Here is an 18,752-nt window from a genome sequence, read left to right as displayed (position 1 = left end):
ACATCAGTCTGAGTGGGTTCTTATCCTGGGTCACCCATGTCCTGTGCCATCCTTGTATAACCCCAAACAATAATATAAAAACATCCCTGGATCCCTCATCATATAAGTGCAGTATCCAATACTATAGTTAGGCCGAGAGTACTGTGCCTAACCAAGGAACTGCTCAGTATTGTTTGCATGGACAAGACATCAGCAAAACATAAAAACTACACACAGCAGCACGAAAAGCAGGAATCACATCAGACATCTCAGCCTTGCTACTACATGGCGCATTTGTACAAACACGGTAAAACAATGAATTATAGCAGTCTGTGTTGATCAATCATGAGTCCTTGCAGCATGAAAAGCTGATGACCACCCAGAACAAGAGGCAAGAGCTCAGTATTTTCAGTAGGCTTCAAGCACCCACAGCTCATCTAGCACACTTGCTTTACATGCTTTACATAAGAAACAAATCAGTCAAAAGAGACACTGTCCTTTCATTCACTATACAACACCCAAGATTTATTTGCCTACACATTTTTAAAAGCAAGACCTTTATATCCTGTAGTAATATTTTAATCAATGTTTTCCATTAGTCTAAGAAAACATTTGAGAACCCTGCTAGAATTTGCTCCACTCATTTAAGCTTTATCATCTACACATGTATCTAAAGATTGTAGCAATAGTCCCTTATAGCTTCTCAGCAGAACCATGTGGTCTTTAATGCAGTTCATATGTGGTTTAAAAACAGTTATCAGAAGCATTGTCCCATAACATTAAGTATTTCTGCAAGCTATTTAGAAAGCCACTCTAAACTGATACTGGACATCTGAAACCAGTTTCAGTGTCTGCAAGAGGACCATCTGTTCCATTACTCTGTTCTGTATGATACGCAACTTCTTCCCCTCMCTCTCAATTTGCTATTAGCTAACATCAGTACTTTTGAAGATGTTAACTTCCCAGAAACATCCTATAGCAAATTTTCCAGTAGTGTTTGCATATCATACCAACCCCTTCACTGCAAGAAATCAGATTCTGATTTGAGAAATACTTGCAAAGAAACGTCATAAAATAAATTACTCTTTCCTTTGTACTCCACAGATTGTCCTGTGCCAAGCAAGCTAAGAAGGAAAAGAAGTCATCTTCTTGACATCTGAATTTTGAAAAAGAAATAGGACTGGGAAAAAGTCTAAAACCTACAGATAAGTCATAACATATCCACAGTCAATACAATTCAAACCTAACAGAAAGACAGACACCTTTCAAATTATGCATTGCATTAAATCCCAAACAAGGCAATCCCTCTCAACCTACTTTCAGAAGGCTGAATTTCAATCAACTTTTAGCAATACAAATATCATCATCTAAACAACAGCCTTAAGGACTGTGAGTAACACAGTAACATGGCAGGCTTTACAAGCCTTCAAAACCACTAACTCCAGATACAAAGATAAGAAGACATTTTAGTGGTAYAATCCAGCAGTCAAGACTTCCTTGCCTGAAATAAGGCTTCTTTGCACCTGRTTTATACAAAGCATCATCTTCTCTGCTATAAGTTTACTGTATATTTTGTTTCGGAAGAGGATTTAACCTGAGGATTAATCCAACTCAATGCTTGGTCCTCTCAAAAAAATGCTGCGGTTTGGTACTTCCAGCATACATCCACAATGCCCTTMTCTGAAGGCTCCTTGCACTCCAAGACCTTTCTTTGTTGGATACACAAGTGACTGACACAGCCCACGGTGATTTCTTCAAAAGGTGTCTATCACAGCTACACATGCACAGATAGCAGAGTGCAGTAACTCCTGGAGACTACACTCCGTAACATACCTGTCTGCACATAGATGTAACACACTTGAAAARGTATCCTTTACATTCAGGAACTGATCCATTTCCCTCATGTCTTTCTGCCCAAGTCCAGCAGGGAGCACTGCAGTTGTGCATGCCATGGCAGAATGCCCCAAACCATTTTCTGTAGTCAGTTTGACAAAAGGCCTGTTGTCTCACACTCCAGTCCATTGTTACTATGACAACAGTATTACAATGCCTCCCAATTACCAATGTATGATTTCAGTTTGTTCCTCCACCCCCACCAGCTGGTAGAGAAGGCAGCCTTATTCTCAGGTCTCTTTCAATAGGGCAAATCCAAACTACASACTACTGAATCACATGTAAATGCAAAAAATGTAAGACTCGGCCCTAGAGGGTCTATTTCTGTGATGAATATTAACATTTAGAAGCTAACATAGCTTCAGCTGTTAGAAGACATGAATCTATTTAAAACTAGGATCGGGTGCTTAATTGAGACAACAAAAGTATTCTTCCACTCAAGCTAAAACATCAAATTTCCATCCTATGTTTGCTATCTTCCAAGGTTCCTTTGAGAAAGAACCCCCTGGAGAAACACAATGAGCAGAGAAGCATATTAGGCGTTTGAGCCACTGTGTATGCTCCAATGTAAAACCACTTTGCTACTCAAAAAAGAAGGATTGGGAACAAATGTGTAACTTACAGAGAAGAAACAGACCGAAGTAATTCCTAACCTAGTCTGATGAGCCTGCTTCCACAACAACTGATTTGTCTCTGATCAGTATCTGAATAATGAATATTACTAAGAGGAGCCAGGATTTTTATTTTGCATATCTGGACAGACAATATAGATGCTGTTAACAAGAACTGCTTGTGCTAAAGCTTATAAAATCAAAAAGCTTATAAAGGTATCAAAAAGCTTATAAAGGTATCTTTACTCCTACATTAATATTAACTGCAACTAATAGACAGAAAAGGTTCACACTTGTACAGATTAATTCATGTCCTCCTAATGGAGCAAAACTCACAGTTCTGGTACATCAAGAACATTCTAAAGCTCTTTTAACTTTTCTGCGCCTCAAAAAAGTTCAGATCCAAGACACTGTCTCCCCACAACATATTGTGAACGGTCAGTAACAGTAGTACTCCAACGCTGTAGTTCAAAAGTCAAAGCAGGAATTTTAACAATATAAGAATTTTCTGATACAAACAACAGCAATAGTTAAAACATTTTAGACAAAGTATTTCAAAGTACTTACTTGAGAGCATATTCCAATAATTTTACAAGACTCTGAACATGAGTTACCCAGGATGCCTCTTTGAATCAAAGCTTCCTCCTAGAACACCACTTCTCCAAGAGAGTCTTTAGGAATTCAGTACATCCCTCCAATAAACATGCATAAGAGGATCCCAACGGACCTCAATTACCAACATCCCCTCTAATTCCTATTAAGAAGTTACTAGTCTTCTTAGARGCTTCTGTCTATCCAGCAGCTAAACCTAAGTCAATGTAATTATTTTTCAGTTAAGATACCAAATCTTCTGTCACCCCACCTACAAAAAGAACTGGCTACTACACAATTTTGCCCCTTGACAGCACTTCCTATGGTTTATTTTTTATTATTTTTAAGGCAGTAAAATCGACACTGCTTCAACTTTTACAGTAATATAATTCTTCTGCTTAGAAGACAAAATGCTCTGAGCATTCTAAAATCTCATGAGACAAAAATACCATAAACTGCAATAATTTCACTATTTGCTGGGTATGCCTTACTACTACCAAACAGACAAGTAGTTTACTGATTTTASTATTTCAATGATTTTACCATTTCTATAATTCCTTTAAGCTTTACTGTGAGCTAGGTCTACCCATAAATGACTTCTCACAGATATTTTTTAATCCTAGAAGATTTATCTGCCCTKCAGAAAGGCATCACTCTGTCATGAAAGGCATGATACTCTGTCCACATCTTTCAGTCTAAACRTGCATACTAGCAAAAGGTAGTAACTAATGAATTCTTCTCCATCCTCAGCTGTGAGGAAGCACAMCAGGGATGTTTTGACATGTTTACTAAGAGGCATTTAAATAATAGTGATCCCTGTATTAAGGGCAGGACCTATACATAAGAAAACCTGTCAGCTTAAAAAAGTTTTAGCTTAATTGCTTGTTGTATCTTTCAAGTGCAAAAAGGGTAAAAGAAAAATAATGAACTTAGACAGAAGTTCTGGTCAAAAAGAGACAACTGCACACTGAGAGTACCATTAGAGGTCACTTCATAGCGCTGGAACAGTAAATTCATCATGCCACAGGATATACCAAGCCCAAGGAAGCCAGTAAAAACACTAGTCTCAAGTCATATTAAGTAATATGGATCCTTTCAGTATTGCATAGCCTAAAAATTATTTTTAAAAACTTYTACAGCTTTGCACAGTGATGAAGGAAGCTTTTCAGTACATAGAATTTTTTCCCTAAAATTACTACAGTGCTCTATGTTGAGATCCATAAATCATGGCATCACCACGAAGATGCTCATGTTTGCATATTTTGAAGGGTTCCCTTAAAAACTAAGCAGGTATATGACATCTGAGATAATATTTAGCCCAGCAGTACAACAGTTATTGACACCTAACTGGAGAGCCACACAGAAAAAAAAAACCTCTGCAAGAACAGCTATGGCCTCTGCTGAAACACACCGCGGGGCAAAGCAAACTCTGACAAACTGCATAAGCACAGCTTCTCTAAGTTTATTTTTAGCCTAGTTTTTTTTTTTTTAACGAAAAAAAACAAACTGTGCTACACAAACAGTTTTAAAGGAGCTGTTAGCACACAGGAACTACCTTGAAGCTGYTCCCACGCAGTGCTCAGCAACCAGAAAACCAAACTAGAAAGAAAACAGGTTACCCTATAAACCTACTTCACCCATTTTTGGTGTCCATACCCCCCATACCAACCACTCACCCTTAAAAAAATGGCTGGGGGCAGAGGAATGAAGGAGGCAGAAATACTGGAATATTCAAGAGAATAACTTAACATAAGACTGTATTTTACCATTTGGAAGAGACATCYGAAGACAGAAAAAAGATAGAGATCTCTAAAATCACAAAGGATGTGCAAACTGCAAAAATAAATGACTGCTCACTAATTCTCATGGAAGTCCTCAATAACTTGCAATAAAAGTCATCAAGAAAATTGTTTTAAAAAAAAAGGAGGGTTTCTTTCAGCAAGGCTATTAAACTGTAAAATTCTCTTGCCACGGAACACCTTCAAAGTATAGCAGCATTTAAGAAGTGAATTAGAGCTTTCAGGAGCTTTGTATACAAATTGCTATGCAACACAGTTCAAATGCAGCCTCTACTTTATCAAGTTCCTAAATTGTGGATTGCCATGAGAAAGGATACATTCAAGGCATTTATAGTCTCTGAGCATCATGAGCTATGTGTCATTCCTGGAAAAAAATTAGCTGCATGGATCTTCGTCTGGAAGTGCATACCGCAGTCAGATTGAAGAAATACATAATTCTTTCTCCTCAGCCCAACATGCAGAACAGTCACTACCCTGACATCACAGCATTCCTCCAAATGCACTTTGCAAAGTTCACCACTCATTCACTATTCCATGACAAAATACAACACTGAGAAACAAAACCACTTTTCATTAGCTCTAGAAGCAGTTCACAGACAGTGAAAAWGCATCTTCCTGACAGATAAAGCAATCCAAGAAGTCATAAATACCAGCGGACACTAACAATTGATTCCAATGCTTCAATAAATTAAGTCCAAAAACTGGTTACATAAAGCAAACAATGCTTTCAAGTGTATTCAATTGCTTAGCAACTAAACAGATCTGCAGTGACTGAATATACTGCAAGAGATGGTCAGCAAACCAAGTACTGTTTATCAATACCTACACTTCCAGACTCAGAACTCAAAAGCAACTGCCACCTAAAAGAGCCGATACTCCTCCCAAACTCAGCATGTTCAACTTCTCTCCCTACACTGTCCTGTGACTGCAGAATGCAACCAGCAAAACAGAAGAAAAAGAACTCACACCAGCCATTTGCTGTCTTGCATCTCCTGCAAGAAAGGAAAGTTTGTGCACTGTCTGGTGAGTTTTMACCAGTTCATGTATATTTCTTATTTCTACACAAGCTTCCCAGTGGCAGGGTTTGTACCTATTACTCTAAACTCAGCAGTGCAGCTGAACACACACAATACCTTTAGCACAAATATAGACACCCCATTCCAACATTTGTGGTAGACACAAGAGCTTCTACTGCTGTAGTTACTACCTGTCTTTTGCTGGTCTTCCTACCCCGCTTCAATGCCTTTTTTTTTCTCAAAAAAATCATCATTCATTAAAGTGTTGCCTCTCTGCGCTCTGTTCAATTATCACTTTTTCCCTTTCTGACCTGTAAAGTAGCCAGAAAAAGTGTTCTTTGCTTGATGTGATAAAGAAAATATGCAGGCTGGAGYGGCACAGAAAAATCAAAGGAGAGAAGATAAAGCAGAAAATTCTTACTCATTATATCATTCAGAAGATGCCAAGAATAGGTAGCCAAAGATTAGGTTAGATGACTAATTTCTGTAGTCTATCACTTTTCAAACAGATACCAAGTTAAGCAAAAATTCTAGGTTATGTCAGGATTTGCAGACACTGTTCTTCGATCAATGCTTTTTAAAAAGCATGCCCTGCTTCTTTAAAAAGAAATGCTCTAAGGATGTGTTCTTTGATTTTTKAATTTTTTTAACAGCTCAATTTCTTCCCTCATATCAGTTGCAACAGTATACACTTAAGGTGCAAATAGCAGTACCATTCAATGTATTCCAAAAAGCTATTAAACTATTCCTAGTCAGAATGCATGCCCTCAGCAATCATTGTTCCATTATCCCTGTGAATAACATGTTCCTTCAAAAGACATTGAAATTAAAGCTGAAATCTTAATACAAAGATTTTATATAAACAGTTAGAAATAAACAGGAACTTTGCCAAAGACAGAAAAACAGGCTTGCCACTAGATATAAGTTGCAAATAAACCCACTGAAAACATAAAAGAATAGAATTCTTTGTCTGYACTCATGTCCTATCACTTTTATGGAATCAACTAAATCCTGAATTAGTGTCATACTACAATACATACTAATCTGGCAACTAGTGATACTGTCTTCAGTAAAAACTCTTCCTTTAACAAATGAAATATCTGATTGAAGGCAAACACATGGACAATTGTAACTAAACTGAGCACAACAGCATCATGCGTGCTKGTTTAAAATAAATTACAAAAAATGCCACAAAATTCTTACAAAGACACTTGCAGCAGACTGAAGAAGAATGGCATGTAGGGCTACAGGCCTGCTCACTGCTTCCATGGAATCCTATCACTGCTCCAGACAGCAGAAGAGTTTTGGGATTTCATCAGTAAGGACCACATGCTGAGTATTTACATATACATGGATCATACCCTAAGTCTAGCATCAACATTAAGAGTCACAGATCTTATCTGTGTACAAAACACAGAACAAAGTTCTGTGTAATACAAGACAAATTTAATCCCGTACTTCACCAAGCCCACAGCTTCTTGCTGAATTAAGAGTAAACTTCAAAGGTACCATCAGTTCTTTGGTTACAGAAATTAGATCTAAATAATCTCAAATTACTACCAGCGTTGTACATCAAAATGGATGTACATAATTTGCCCCTTGTTCTGACCTGCCTCAACTCCTCCAGCGAGTACCAAAGTCTTTAGACAAAGCAACACTACCCATGCTGTCCTAAAGCTTAAATCCTGTCACAACCATCTTTCATCTTATCATGGATAAACACAAAAGGCCCTGCTGCACCCTCTCCTGCTTTAATACAARGTTTATAAACTGAAGAAAACAAATCTTTTCCAAAGCAAACAAAATCATTCCTCTTTTAAGGTCTATTTTCCATTCAGCCTCTTATCATCAACCTTTCTCCCATTTAATTTGGATTTTCAGACAGCAGTTCCCAAAACCAGGCAGTCTCCGGCACCAAACAGAACAAACTAATTACTTCAAGTCCCGCACAAAATTCCAGTTATAACCTGGAATTAAGCCTACTTTTCCATTCAACATTGTCATAGCAAGTAGACTGTTACTGGAACCTACTCTCTTCTCACATACTGCTGTATAACCAACTATACTCAATTTCTATTGAAAATTTTCCGTATGTTTTACCTTGCACACAAGATTAAATGAAATCCATCAATCCCYTGTAAAAAGAAGAAATGGACTGAAAAATCATATTTTTGTGTCCCTCCAATTTTCTTTCCCTCAATTTTTGATGTTTAATTTTMAGTAATAACTTAAATATTTCAATAAAGCTAATGCAAGACCTTGTTGTTTAAGTTTTTCAGCTTTCTTTGAAGGAATTTTATGTAATAAAACTTTCAGCAAAAAGACATTATCTGAGAAAGTCTGAGAATTGTGTCATCTGGCTAACATATAGAACATACAGTTCATAATCTTAACTGAAGTTCCTAAAAGTCAGGCTTTCTTTTACATGTTTGATTTAAAAAAATGCTGAGCAGATAATTTTATTCAAGTTAGTAGATGTTAAAGGAACGTAAGTTCCAGAAACTGCTCTGAGTGTAACAAATAGAAATAAACATAGAAGTTCCCATTCAGAAACAAAGTACTACCAAGTACACTGAAAAAACCACAAAAGTTAAAGACATCCTGACTGAAAAGCTCTTTGTATGTTCCCAGCAAATTTTAAATAGTTAAAGTGTTCAGTTTCATTTGAAATTGCTTTGGCTCCAGGCTACAAAAGACATACTGAAGATAGATCACCACTGATCAATTTTATTGGAAAGCTCCAAAGGACTGAGCWGTATCTCTGTACTGCATGCATACAATAAAGGTTTACCATCCTCCTAAATACTAATATAACATACAGAGCAGCCCAAAAAGCAAAGACTATCGAATAAAGCTAGCTTTCTTGACGGCAGCCGAGAACGACAAAAGTACATATTCAGATGTTAAATATTGCAATTTAATAAACAAAGAGACTTCATTCCGTCTCTCCAGGATAGTTTTTCTGATGCAAGTTCCGCCCATCTTGTATTACAGACCAAGAAAACGTTAAATTACTATCACGGTACCTACCTGCTAGATTAAAAGTAGTTGGCTTTTCAAACAAACAGTGTCTTTCATCTCAAATTCAGCACAGAAACAATTCCAACTTCAGTGAACGTATCAGGTAAAATTGCAACCTAACGAGTGACAGACACTTACCAATGCACACATCTATCTTCCCCTTGATAGCAGCCTCATGCAAAGGAGTGTAGTTCCAATTGTCTCTAGCATTTGGGTCTGCCCCCTGACACAGCAGCAGACTGACCACTTCTGCGTGACCAAAGGAGCAGGCGTTGTGCAGGGGTATCAGTCCTCCGTCGTCACGAGCGTGAACATTGGCTCCTGTCTGCAGCAAGTGCTCTACAACATCCTTCCTTCCAAAACCTGCAAGAGAACATATTTCTGTTCATTAGTCTAGCATAACAACATGATTTAGTATCTAAAACTGCTCACTCTTGGTTCAGTGTACATTATTCATGTCCCACATCTACTTTTGGGTTCATTTCCCATAGTCTCTATTAAGCTGCTTAAACATCAGCTGGACGATTCACTCACACTTATGACAGAGCTGAACTGTGTTGTATTACAGCCTGCCTAGCTGCCACTTTATCTCATTAAGAAGTTCTACAAAGGYTTCCCATTCTTTTTCAAGAAAAGCTTCTTTTGAATTTTAAAAAATTACATGACCTGCATGTACCTAAAGGTATTGTCTTACACATGATCTCTTGACATCATAGGTCTTCATCTTGGAGAAAACCTCATATGTGACCTTGAAGGACACTGGTAGTGCTTAAGCAGAACAACTTCATTCCAACCCACACTGCATTCTTGTTCTTTTACAAACAGTCTGACTGCTTCCAACTGACAAAGACAATCCAGACAGGTAGATCCAAGACTTCAATTGAGAAATAATGCCTCAGAAAGGTGTCAGCCTCTGTTATGACCAGGGAAGACATCACCACAAAGCCAGCATCATTAAACTAACACACTTCAAAGTTTGGCACCAGCATTACAGGCTCTGACACCTTCAGGTTGTCGTCCATGATGAACCCGAAAAGGTTCCACTGTCCAAATCTGCCTCCTATTGCCCCAAACGTCTTAATTCAGCAGTTTCTAAAGTTTTGACTGCACATACGTATCAGTAAAAAAAAAATTTAGCATGCATCCTCAATGTACATATATTTTTAAGTCATATACATGCACTACTGCATTATTACATAATTACAAACATGCACAAAAAATAGGAACTTTAAAAGGCTGAGATAAATATGAAATAAATATTGTTTAAAAATTTCTATTACACTACTATTGATGATACAAAATATATGTTCTTCCTGCAYCCCAATGAAATATTTTGTATATTCCACTTTGGAGACCACTGCCTTAAAGGCCAGGAACAAAAATCAGGGTCAAGAGGGACAGTTTGAACTAAAACAKAAGTGTACATTTTTGTACTAGGTTGCATCTCAAAGGCTGGATTGCTTTTCTTATAAAACTCAGGGCTAAAAGCAGTTATCACTTGTTTTCCCCAGATGCTTCCTTTTCAAATTTCTCACTGTTTCAGGACTACACACACATTTCCTCAAGATATTGCTGGACATGGGGTCATTGATAAGACTATCTTTGGAAACACCAGCAATAAACACTTTACATTCTTTGGTGAATTACCTCTTTTGTTCAGTCCTTAAAAAGCACTGTAAAGGTTACTGTGATTTTATCCCAACCCACCAAACATCTTTCAGAGAAAGAGTAACCAATTATGGGAATAGCTTCCCCACCAACAACAGTAAATCTAAGGTGTTGAATTGCCAAAGTGCTAGAAAGRCTTCGAAATGATCCCATGACCCAATTTGATAAAGCAGATGTAGCTACCAAAATTTCTGCAGTGTCTGGGTCATCTTTCACAAAAAAACCAGAATACATACAAAGCCATTTGTGACTTATGAAGCATATACAATTCAGTTTAACCTGCAGAAACCTATTTGATATCATTTATGATTACTTTTTAAATCCTACTCTTGCATATTTCCAGTGCAACTTTAATTTACAAAGTCTAAGGAAGAGATCCCAAGAAAGGAGAAGCATTTAAAGATCCCAAAAGACAATCAAATAGAAGGTTCCTACAGAAAACATCCAAAACCAGGGTAACCACAGAGAAGAGTCCCATTGAAAGGCCCAGCATGCAAGCTTGTTTTGATGAAATTCATCCATCAGGTTCCAAAGCACACTCATGGACAAGGTTCCTTTAATAAGGCAAAACCCATTTGTAAAAACTTTTACACAGGTAAAATGCACAAACTTTGCCCTCATTTTAGTTTCTTTACACAATTCAGAAGTTTCAGGCAAGTTGCAGTACACCTAAAAAGACATTGTCCCTGAGAGAAAGGAAGAAGTAATCCCATTATAAAAACACAGTWGCAAAATAACATTTGTAATTTAAGGGTGAAACAGTCATCAGACAAATCAAAGAAAAGGCAAAAAYTCAGCATGACTGACAGACTCTACATTTCTCCAGTTATCTCACAGGAACAAATTAAGACAAAGTGAAATTAAGTGAAAAGTCAGGAGCTGGACATAGCTATGACAGTTCTCTATAAATCAAGAGATCAGCACACTTCACAGAAAAYGCCACTTAGCTAGTTCTCTGCCAATGATATATTCTTGCCCTTTTCTAATTTATAYCTGTCACTTTAGGCTGAAAGGGAGGAAAAAAGGCTTTAGGTAGCAAACTGGCAGCTTGAAAATTAAGTGTAACAAAAATTTGAAATCCCATCAGAGAAGATGGCGCACAGAAACACCAACAAATGTTTACTACTGCTGCCACAACAACATGTCCTGCTCTCTCATCACATCCTGCCCTGAGACCTGTCCCACTTCTTCTTGTGGTATTTAATCAAAGGAATAAGAGGCAATGGGCTAAGTATGCTGAAGGACGAGAGAGGAATTCAAGGAAAGTAACAGGAGCACCAGTTGTACCCTCCACTACATACTGCCATTAGGGTTTCCACTTTAAACATCCCTTCAGTTAGTCAMAAGCTTTCACATGATAATAGTTTACAGACAATTTAATTACTAATAGTCACAAAAGACACATAATTCTTTGCCAAATTTTCAGAAAGTTTGGTAAAAAAGCAACTGACTTCCCTCTAGAATTGGAAGAATGCTTTCCCTGGTGAGTAAAATACATCAGGTGGTCCTTCTGTTCAGTTTAAATGCAGCTGAACTGTTTCACCCACTGCCCAATTAACATGACTTTATCATAACATAGCACAAAYTCCTCCAAATGCCAAATCCAACCTCTGCAAAGCTGCTGTTACGTGCACATTTTKACTTAGGATGTGAAAGACTTCCGATTCTCATTAGGTATTTTTCCTCCTCCTTTCACCTGCTTGCTTTTAAGAACAAGACTCCAAAAGGAGTTAAGTTTTACAGGAGTGTATAATCACAGGTTAAACACGCCTGTAGGTATCACCAGGACCTTARGCAAAGCTGGAAAGATGCTCTTATTAAATGTAATCCCACTTGTTASAGTAGTAAACATAGTTTATATGGGAATCCAAGCCTTGAGGTAGAAGAGCACTCTTARACACATGACCTTTACAGAATGGTTTCACACTAAGCAAAGGGTGAAAGAACTCCAAGCTAAGTCATTGTGTCTCTCTGCTCTTGTACATCGCAAGCTAGGGGAAGATCTTTTCCCCAAGAAAGTTTTCCAAAAGCCCCCAGCACTTCTACCACTTCACTAGACAGAACACAAACTGAGTGATTTAACWAAGTAAACTAAGTAAAGTGCCTTCAAGCTGGGAAAAAGAGCTCCTGGTTCAGTATTACTGAAGGTCTAAGATTTTGCATTTACATCCTCTTGCAAATTCCTTCAAAGAATTTTTAAATTGGAAGGAGACACATTGCACAAAGTATTAGAAGATAATTCAAGAGAACAAGTTACTAGTCACAAAGAAAGCAAGCTGAAACTTTCTATGAAGTAATACACTTCTAACACCAACAGAATTTATGTACCATAAATGCTACCAAAAACATAACAGTAAGAATTTGAAAGTCAAGGCAAATAATTTATCGATTCACATTTTCTACAGACTCTGAGGCTGTTTCTACAGACTCTGAGGCTGCCAGGATGTTTCCTAATTGACTACACAACTTGCATTCTTCATTCTATCCATATGAATCCAGCTGAAAATTATTAACCCCGTTTTAAGTTGCACAAGGTAGAATTAAACAGTGACTTGGCTTTACAAACACCTGTGTGAGGTCAGGCATCTCTTCTATGACGAGGACACATGGGACAACTGCATCAAGTTGAGTCAGAGTACTTTAAGAATGGTGTCTCAAGCAGGGCTTTCCAGAACAATATAATCTAATTTGCTGTATATTGCATCACAGGTGGAGTGGTCAATTCAGGTGTCTCTGCACAGAGTGGAAGTGAGTAGTAAGTTACMAACTACTTCTTGCCATTTCCGGGCTCTCCCTCAAGGAACTCAGTAGCTACTTGTATCAGCACTGYCTCAGCTCAGTTGCTTATCTTACATATGTCAAAGCAGCTTGCTTTTTTATGATTAACAGSTTCCTAGCTGACACACCAACCAGATCAGCTCTCAACCCAAGTGAGATCCCTTTGCCTTCAGGATTAAAGCTGTAACTCCTGAAATTTTTGAAAGCATCATTATTTATGCTAGCTTTCACACAGCAATTAGACTTCCAACAGTTATTACCAGTAATATCAAAAGAATGCTTACGCAAAACTGCTTTTCCCAGACAGTTTTTTGCCATTACTATACACATAGGCAGAAAGAAAACAAGCTGTATCACTGATGCTTTAAGACATCACCTTAAATCAGGTTTCTCCAAGCCTGAACTTCAGTGAGACCACCAACACTCCACTCCATGATCCCAGTTCTGTAATTTCCAAATGTCACTCCTGGAAGCCTCGACCTCTTGTTGATACAGACGTGGACGTTAAGCCACAGTTCAGCAATTATTATTAGTACTCTCTATGTCCCTGGGTTAAAAAAAAACAACAACAACAACAAAAAAAAAAACAAACAAACAAACTAGAAAGAAATACCTGTAAAGCTAAAAGAATGTGTTGCACAAGAACTTGAGGGGCTGACCAAAAAAAAAGTTAAACTTCGCATTGAATGGGTGTGGAACTGGACAAGCTTATGACTGTGGCTATGTGAAGAAATTGAATAGGACTCAGCTTATTTCTACCAGGTCAATCCACTGAGTCACCTCTGAAAGAGGTGCTATTACTAATGATTTACCACCAAGGACTAGGTCTAAAAACATATGAATGAAGGTATCAGCAGMAAATCCATATATATTTTTTTAAGGGCTAAACCTAGTTTCAGAAAGGAAAAAAACAAGTTTGTTACCACTCTGCCTCCAGTTAAAAGCTGGGATTTCACACAAACACTYACAGGAGTCCTCCCCATCCAGGCATATTAACGGCAGAACAGCCACAGAAAATCAACCTTGCTATGTGAGTGCTACGTATGGAGGATGACACACACAGTGCCATGAACACATCACTGTCAACCTGCTTCAAACACAATGGACCAATACAAGCACCCCAACTTGCAAACCACATAATGACGCACAGGATATATCCTAGGCTGAGAGTAAAGTCACACCATATCCCATACAAATTATAACTAAAACATGACACCTTATCATGTAGATTAAAATCATCCAACTAKTACAAAAAGCCAATAGCACTCCCCAACGGGAAAAAATCTACCTGTCATACAGAGGGTATGTAGAATACACACAGAATAACCAAATYATTTGATTTTGCTAGCAAAAAAAGGTATTTTATTAACTATGAGACAACACTACCCTCAAATGCAGAATTGTCAGGCCAGTTTACAAGAACAGACAACAACAGCGTAACCAATATTTTCAGCTACTGAGGGGCATATAATATGGTAAAGATGTTCATATTTTGGTGAAATAAACAATGACAGTTAAGATCTTTCTCAAGGAAAAGAGGTAACACATCTTTAGATCAAAGAAATGCAGTAGAAAGACAAGCAAGTGAAATAGTTTGTCTCATTCAACCCAGTTTAAAGAAGAGCACAGAATATTCCAGTGAAGAGGGTGGAAAGTACAAGAGAAAACAAGTTACTTGTAATACAAGTTAGCACTCCAAGCATTTAATTAACTCCTTACCACAGGAGGACCCTCCAAAACATTTGAAAAYTGGCTTTTGTTCAAACAATTGCTGAGCTACAAACTACAAGAGTACTCAGGGAAATATCATATAAAGAGGGCAAGTGTAACTCTTCCCTAGATATCTGCTTTTGGCCACCATTATGGATAAAAAGTTAAGCCAAACATACCTTTGTTCATGTGTAGCACAGTTGCTTTTCAAATTTTTTTAGTTAAGCAAGCCAATTTTCATTGAAATAAACTGAAATGTAAAAGCTATGCATACATTAATACCTCCACTTAATTTTTTTCGGTGGGGGGGGGGAAACGTGTGTGCATGTGTATCTTAAAGTCACTCAATCACTTCCAAGTCTTTAGAACCTGCTTTGTGAGTGCTGCTGCACAATATTCAAAGCCTGCACTTGGTACCAGAGACCCACATATCCTGTAATCCACACAGCAGCTGAGACAGTACTCAGTTTTCTCCTTTCCAAGCAAGGAGGATGAAAGGAAAACCATCCTTTCATGAACCTCTTCCTGCTTGCAAGAGAGGCTTCTATCATCCTGACATGGCCTCAGTATTAATTTCTGCCTTATTAATAGCTAACCAAAGCAGGTCAGACTTATTCAGCACACTACCTGACACTTCAACACAGATCTGAAGAACCAATTCCCCTTTATTCAGTTCAACTGACAATTCAGGTATCCCAAACAGAGAAAATGTGGATAACACWGTTGCTTCAATTTGATGTGGTCATGCACAATTTATCTGGAAGTGAATAATGGACAGGTGACTTCAACTTCCAGAAACAGATTTAGATCTATCCCCAGGTTCTGAAATAACTTSTAACAGATTTCAGCTCTCACCTTATCTCCAGCTTATACATATGACAAGGATTCTGAGTGCTCTAGAAGTCACTCTTTTCACAGTCCTTCTGCCACAAGAAAGGATGTAAAAGTGATTTTGAAATCAGAAATGTTACAAAATTTAAGGAAACCCAAACTTCGCACTTTTATAAGGAACTATAACTGGGGAGGTTGTCTTCTTGATTACAGTAAAAGAATTTAACTGCCTGGCACTGCTGCCAAAAAGGACATCTGAAAAAAACAGATTGAGCTGGGGAGAAGTCATGTACCCTGTGGAAGGGGGAAGGAAAAAACAATAAAACCCAGCTACCCTCAAAAATGTGAAATGAAGAGGAGATTAGAAGAATAATTCCTCTTTCACAAATCATAACATCAGAAGTGAAACTCCACTTAAGAGTTTAGCTTCAAGAGGTCTGAAAAAGAGCAGTTTAAAACATGACATACTACACTGTCAACCAGCCATCCCCTTAGTGAAAGCCACACAATCCACACCTAGGTATGGCTCATAAAAATGAGCTAYTATCCAAAACACAGCCTTCCTATACACAGCAGACTGCTATGCTCATAAGTAAACATGTTTTATTTTACATTTGGCCCACAAAACAGAACAAATCAACAGACTGCATCACGGCACAAATACACTGCCAAAGATGAGCTGCATTCAAACACATTTGCTTACAGACATTTCCAAAATGCAGGATCTCAAGATCTTTGTAGTAAGAAATCTGCCTAATGTTCTCACTTGTCAAAACCACYTGACATGCAATGATTTGAGATAAAATAGGTATGGTATCTAAGGAAAATCTTTAAATCTAGAAAAACAGATATGGGAATTTGTTAGGTACAGGAACTTCATCTGCTATTTTCCTCATGCTACAAAGAATCACCTTCCGCTGCTATTACAGTAACACCTTAATGACATTATCAACTTTCAAAACCTTASTTCTTTAAGTAAGTTTTGTCCATTTCTTGTCTAATCAGAGCAAAAGTTACCATTGCAGCTTCAACACTACAGTTTGTATTAGCACTGAAATTACAACCTGAGATCTCAGAGTTTTAGTGGAAGCAGCAAGGTCTAACTTTAAGTCTGAATCCAAAATTAGCAGAGCAGACTCAAGCCTTCAAGATACTAAGAACTTCAAGAGCACACACGCAATTGCATTCTGTTCCAGGGTTCATCAAAATTAAGTCCATCTCCATACTGCAGAAGTTTGCTGTGGTTTAAACTCCACTTTTGTAAGCCCTGCTTCAGTACTCCAGCTCAGAGATCAGAGAAGAAAGAAAAGGAAACAGCTCAGGACCAAAAGTTCCCTTAGGGGCATTGTCAAATGCCTCTTATACTTTGAAAATTAAAACWAATTATACAACCCTATACAATATCAGGGTGTGTTATCTGACTAATAAATAGTACAGCACTACTACTTAAGAGTTCCAGGCAACACTGCCATATAAAATGTTCATTTTGCTATTGATTTCAACGCAGTGCTTTAGATCAATCTGCCAGCATTCAAACACTGAGCATTCAACACAGACTTGTCAATTACCTTAATTTACAMATATCAAGGCACCACAAAGCTCAAACCAGATCTGTGTGCTTCACTACATAAGGTCCAGTTCTGTAACATCGTGGCACACCTCAGAAAACTAACACTAAGCACGGACCTAGCAATTGTACAAGTCCTAAGACAAGGCTGATGATTTTACTTTTAGCATGWATTTTGTATGCCTTGTGCCCCCAGTGAAGAACACACCCTGTAAAAAATGTCTTTTTATGAACTGCAGTAACCTGTAACAGTTCTCTTGCCAAAAGATAATAGTTACTTCCAGTTAGTCTACATCACTGGACCTTACTGCTAAATTACTTTCATGACATTAGTTCTGATCACAATGACACTTCTCTGCACAAAGATGCGTATTCTTTCCTGGACACACACCTGTAACTTCTATCAAGTTCAATTGTTCCACTTCACCTCTTTCTGCAGCCTACTTAGACCACAGGATATCGATCACCASCCATGCTTAAATGAAAGAAATTACMAAGTACAAGGCATCAGAATTGCTTCCCACGAAGTGCATGTGCATCCCAGAACTCTCAGGATTTCACCAGTGTTGTGAAAGCTCATACTTCAAGCCAACGATCCTAAATTTGTTTCTCACGTCCTAAGCCCACTGCACAAGTTTGCATCAGCCCAYGGATATCAAATACAGAGATCACTGTCCATTCTTTTAGATCTTACAGTCTGTTTACACTTCCAGGATCTCCTCTCCCACTTGTCTCACCCAGCGGAAGGAGATCTAACAGCTATGCCCCAACAGCCTGTAGCGAAACACCACCGGGGAAGTAAGTGTGCTCACACTCTTCCTTACAGTTTAAGCATGCCCACTCCCGAACCACCGAGGCGCTGGCGGCCCACTGCCCGAAGCTACYCTTGGGGAACCCTCCCAGTCCCGCTCGCTGTCACTGTCCTGGCCGGGCACGGGCGGCCCCGGTACCCACCGGCGGCGAAGTGGAGCGGTGTGGACTTGCGCCCCGCCATGTCCTTGGCGTTCACGTTGCCCGTGTCCACCAGGCGCTTCACGCGCGTCACGTCCCCATTCCTGCAGGCCTCCAGCAGCTCCCGGAACGCCCCGCTCGCCGCGCCCGGGCCCGCCGCTTCGGGGCTCTCAGCCGCCGGGCTCGACGCCGCCGACGACGAAGCGGACGACGAGGACGAGGACGAGGAGGAGCCGCTGGAGCTGCTGCCCGAGCCCGGCGGCGGGGCCGGCGCGGCGGCGCCCGAACCCTCCGCGCACTCCGCGGCCGGAGGCCGGTCCGCGTCGGGGGGCGCCTC

At 38.9% G+C, this 18,752-nt stretch overlaps 1 protein-coding gene across 1 annotated transcript in view; it reads right to left on the bottom strand.

The window, feature by feature from the left end:
• TNKS (tankyrase) overlaps window positions 1–18,752 on the bottom strand; it is a 130,159-nt gene that overhangs the window by 110,673 nt on the left and 734 nt on the right. Inside the window, exons 2-3 of the mRNA XM_057375332.1 lie at window positions 18,419–18,749; window positions 9,049–9,273 (exon numbers count right to left, since the gene is read on the bottom strand). Of these exons, the coding sequence (XP_057231315.1) occupies window positions 9,049–9,273; window positions 18,419–18,749 (556 nt within the window). The remainder of the gene's footprint in view (window positions 1–9,048; window positions 9,274–18,418; window positions 18,750–18,752) is intronic.

Source organism: Malurus melanocephalus, unplaced genomic scaffold (genome assembly GCF_030028575.1).
Source record: "Malurus melanocephalus ecotype Western Australia unplaced genomic scaffold, MMel_1.1 scaffold_9, whole genome shotgun sequence".
NCBI classification, from domain to species: Eukaryota; Metazoa; Chordata; class Aves; order Passeriformes; family Maluridae; genus Malurus; species Malurus melanocephalus.
The sequence above is the reverse complement of the archived record's forward strand: the minus strand, read 5'-3'. Positions and strand labels throughout refer to the sequence as shown.